This window comes from Centroberyx gerrardi, chromosome 3 (genome assembly GCF_048128805.1).
Source record: "Centroberyx gerrardi isolate f3 chromosome 3, fCenGer3.hap1.cur.20231027, whole genome shotgun sequence".
Taxonomy (NCBI): Eukaryota; Metazoa; Chordata; class Actinopteri; order Beryciformes; family Berycidae; genus Centroberyx; species Centroberyx gerrardi.
The window spans coordinates 2654489-2658524 of record NC_135999.1 but is presented as its reverse complement, the minus strand read 5'-3'; the positions used below and the strand labels follow the sequence as shown (position 1 = coordinate 2658524).

The 4036-nt window shown below is 38.6% G+C and overlaps 1 protein-coding gene across 1 annotated transcript in view; it reads left to right on the top strand.

Annotated features, from left to right (window-relative positions):
• xpa (xeroderma pigmentosum, complementation group A) overlaps positions 1-2205 on the top strand; it is a 6083-nt gene extending 3878 nt beyond the window's left edge. Inside the window, exon 5 of the mRNA XM_071899168.2 lies at positions 659-2205. Within this exon, the coding sequence (XP_071755269.2) occupies positions 659-813 (155 nt within the window). The 3' untranslated portion in view covers positions 814-2205. The remainder of the gene's footprint in view (positions 1-658) is intronic.
• The last annotated feature ends 1831 nt before the right edge of the window (positions 2206-4036 follow it).

Below are 4036 nucleotides of genomic sequence, written 5' to 3'. Positions count from 1 at the left end.
TAGCATGGAGCTACTATCACTGAACATAGTGTATGCTAAAGTGTTAGCATGGAGCTACTATCACTCAACATAGTGTATGCTAAAGTGTTAGCATGGAGCTACTATCACTCAACATAGTGTATGCTAAAGTGTTAGCATGGAGCTACTGTCACTCAACATAGTGTATGCTAAAGTGTTAGCATGGAGCTACTGTCACTCAACATAGTGTATGCTAAAGTGTTAGCATGGAGCTACTATCACTCAACATAGTGTATGCTAAAGTGTTAGCATGGAGCTACTATCACTCAACATAGTGTATGCTAAAGTGTTAGCATGGAGCTACTATCACTCAACATAGTGTATGTTAAAGTGTTAGCATGGAGCTACTATCACTCAACATAGTGTATGTTAAAGTGTTAGCATGGAGCTACTATCACTCAACATAGTGTATGCTAAAGTGTTAGCATGGAGCTACTATCACTCAACATAGTGTATGCTAAAGTGTTAGCATGGAGCTACTATCACTCAACATAGTGTATGCTAAAGTGTTAGCATGGAGCCTACTAGCACCAGAGCCAACGAGGGACACATGGATGATTTTGGTGTTCTCATCACTTAACAGATAAGTTGTTTAATGTGTGTGTGTGTGTGTGTGTGTGTGTGTGTGTGTGTGTGTCAGAGCTGCGCAGGGCGGTGAGGAGCAGCATGTGGACCAAAGACACCAGCGTTCACCAACATCAGTATGGACCAGAGGAGGTGGTGGACGAGGAAGAGGACCTCTACAAGAAAACCTGCACCACCTGTGGACATGAACTCACCTACGAGAAGATGTAGACACACACACACACACACACACACACACACACTCACACACACACTGTTACAGACTCTTTAAATTCTACCCAGACTACTGGTAGAAGATGTATGGTGCTTCTGCAGGGAGTGACTGTGATCCAAACCCGTCACAACCGGCTCTCCCTGAGCTCTGAATGGAAAACTTGAATATTTTTTCAACACAACACTCCCATTCATTCCTAATGGTATTTTTTTTTCTGTTTTTTGTGTCATCCTGATCACATCCCTGAGCCTTGTTTAGAACCAAAGCAAGGGGGCCACAAACACTCTGTTGAGTTACACTTGAACATGTTAACTTTTTATTTTTTTAAGACAGCCATTACCAACCGCAGCCCAAAAAAGGAAGTTTCTAGTGCTGATCTGTTTATATTTTTAGCTACAAAACCCACAAATTGCATTTCAGGATGGATTTTCCCGGTGAGTCCATGCCCTGTTGTTATACTTTCTGTTTCATAAATGTAGCTGATTAGGGGTTTCCTCTTGCCATGTGCAAAATTGGGGAAGGCATTTCATTGAAACTTGAAACTTCTGTCTTGCGTAAAGCCAGTGATCTGTGGGTCACAATCGATGACTCAAACAAATGTTAGCGTGTTTTGAACGGAGCTCTGCTGCCTTTTAGAAACATGTGAATGAGTTTTTTCCTTCTTCTGGATTTCACTTCTTTGGATACACAACTCTAATTCATTTCTCATAGGGATTCCTCCTTTTTCCTGTTGGCCTCCCCCAATTATTTCCTCCTGTTACTGCTGTAGATCACATCTCTGTTTTTAATTCACTTGAACACATGAATGAATGAACTTCTGTTGAACTGTTATTGCCTCATTTGCCTTTGTAGCATTACTATTCATTCATTCACATTTCTGTTTGGTCGAAAAATGTCATTATTTAATGCACATACCTATAAAGGAAGTGGATTCACAATGTGAATCCACTTCCAACATCTCATTTTCATTTTGAAATTCTAGTACAAAAATCATCTAAACACATGGTAATGTTATTTCATTCTACGTCAAGAAGTAATTGTACCTGGTAGCAGGTATCAGTATTGAGGGCTGAAAGCTCTTTCTCTTCTATGGAGGTTTGTGTGTTAAAAATGAAAATGTTCTACCAAAGTGAAATATGGCTTCTTCACTGGACAAAGATTTACATCAATGTAAATATGGTATCTGGAATTGCTAGGAAACTGTTTGAGCTCTATGAACTACTCTTACACGTTGTACTATTTAGTATCAGCTGTGAAGAAATAAGCTAGATATCCTCTTCATGGTGATGATGTTTAATGTGTCACAGTGTACACTGATGTGTCAGGGGCTGTTTGATTATTTCTGAAATGACTAAAATGATATTGAAAATAAATACATTTGTATCTTTGTAATATGAATTTTATGTGATGCGTAATATTTGAATCATTGCTCAGGTAGAATTAGGCCCCTTTGCACTTCTTCACTTCTATATAAAATTCAAGGTACCCACAGGCCTTGAAAATACTTGAAGGTTTGTGGATTTGAGAAACATAAAATGAAGCCTTAAAAGATGTTGAGAATGAATGGATAGCCTTGAAAATACTCGATTCCTCCCCTTGACCTCTCCCCGTCTTAGCATCAACACTTCTTCACTGTCTAATTTTGACCAAAGTCATGTCTTACCCCAAATTATGCCAAAGTTGAGTCCTTGAATTTCATCAAATAAGGCCTTGAAAAAAGTCATTGATGTTCAAGCGAGTGTGGAAACCCTGAAAATGTATGTGTGGGTAACATCATTTAAATTTGATTTCTTTCAGTCAGTGGAGGAGCACTAAAGCAAGATCTTAATGAAACTCTATAGTAAGTTACACTAGACTAAATGAATAGAAACAGGGAACAGCTTTTCAAAAATGTCTAGTTTCAGAGGAAGCTACGATACAAGTGTCCAGATTGTGTGGTTTGTATGGTGTTTTAGATCTAAATCCATCTTTACTCTCTTTGCTGAAGTAGTAATCAGCTGATCATGATGGAAATGGTGAAATCAGCAGGAAATATGTGTTGATTCAGCCAATTAGACTGAGTGGAGAAAAGAGAAAGGAAATATTGTTTATCCAAAAGAATAGTACCTAGCCACTAGCCCTTTATCAAGAATGGATGCAGAGCCAACCTACAGAGCTAAGACACATATCCAGGGATGACTGAGGAGGGTGAAGGTGGATGGCATTCCCACTGATAGTCATTTAAATGCGTGTCTTCACTGAGATTCTCTACGTATATACACTGTTTATTTAACCCAAAATAGGTAGTAGACCTGTGTTTTTTGTGGGTCCCCAAGTGACGAGTGAATATGTAAATGAGTCAAAATTAGTAGTTGGACTACATTTACTCACTTTAGGTCACAGTGTGATTTCAAGTCCAGCAAGAGCTCACTTTCCAGGTGGTCAAAATACTTTTCCAACCATAGTTGTTGGGGCATATGAAAGTGCTTCAAATAAATTGAGCTTTTGAGACTCAGAAGACAGAATCAGAGTTACTTTATTTGCAAGGCAATAAATGTACAGGAATTTGACATTTGTGCAAAGGCCTATTGGCAACTTAAGTTAAGTTTCACAGTATACTGGCACACATAGTACCAGGACAATGGGATCTCACATACAGTGCAATCAACATACTCTGGACAATAGACTGCACATACCACTTCAGACAATACAGTATATACATTCAACATGCAGTATTCTTCAACTATGTGCGTTAAAACACTGCAGCATACAAAGTGGCTGCAGATTTTGTTTGTTTAAATCTCACTTCTCACTTAAATCTCACTTCCACCATTATTATTATTATTATTATTAAAGTTAACAAAATGCTATGTGTAGCATTTTGTGTTCCTCAAAACTTAGACCACATTTCCCATGTTGCTTTCTGTTGCAAAGAGGATGTTGCTACTTGTCCACCTTCTCCCTCCCTGGCGTTACAGTTGGAATAGTGGAACTGGAAAAAAGATGTGCATTACTGTTTTGTGCCACAGAGCAATCCAGCAGATTTCCTATGAAATCCGACCCGGTGGCACACAACGTAAAATACTGTGTAGCGGCTGCTAGAGGCTGACAATCTTCTCTGCAATGTTCTTGTTTGTTTACAGGAAGTATACTAATGTCTCAAAATTAATACGATAATGATTTATTGATATTTAAATGCTAGCACCTTTAAGTAGCACCTTTTAGGTTAGACCATTAGGA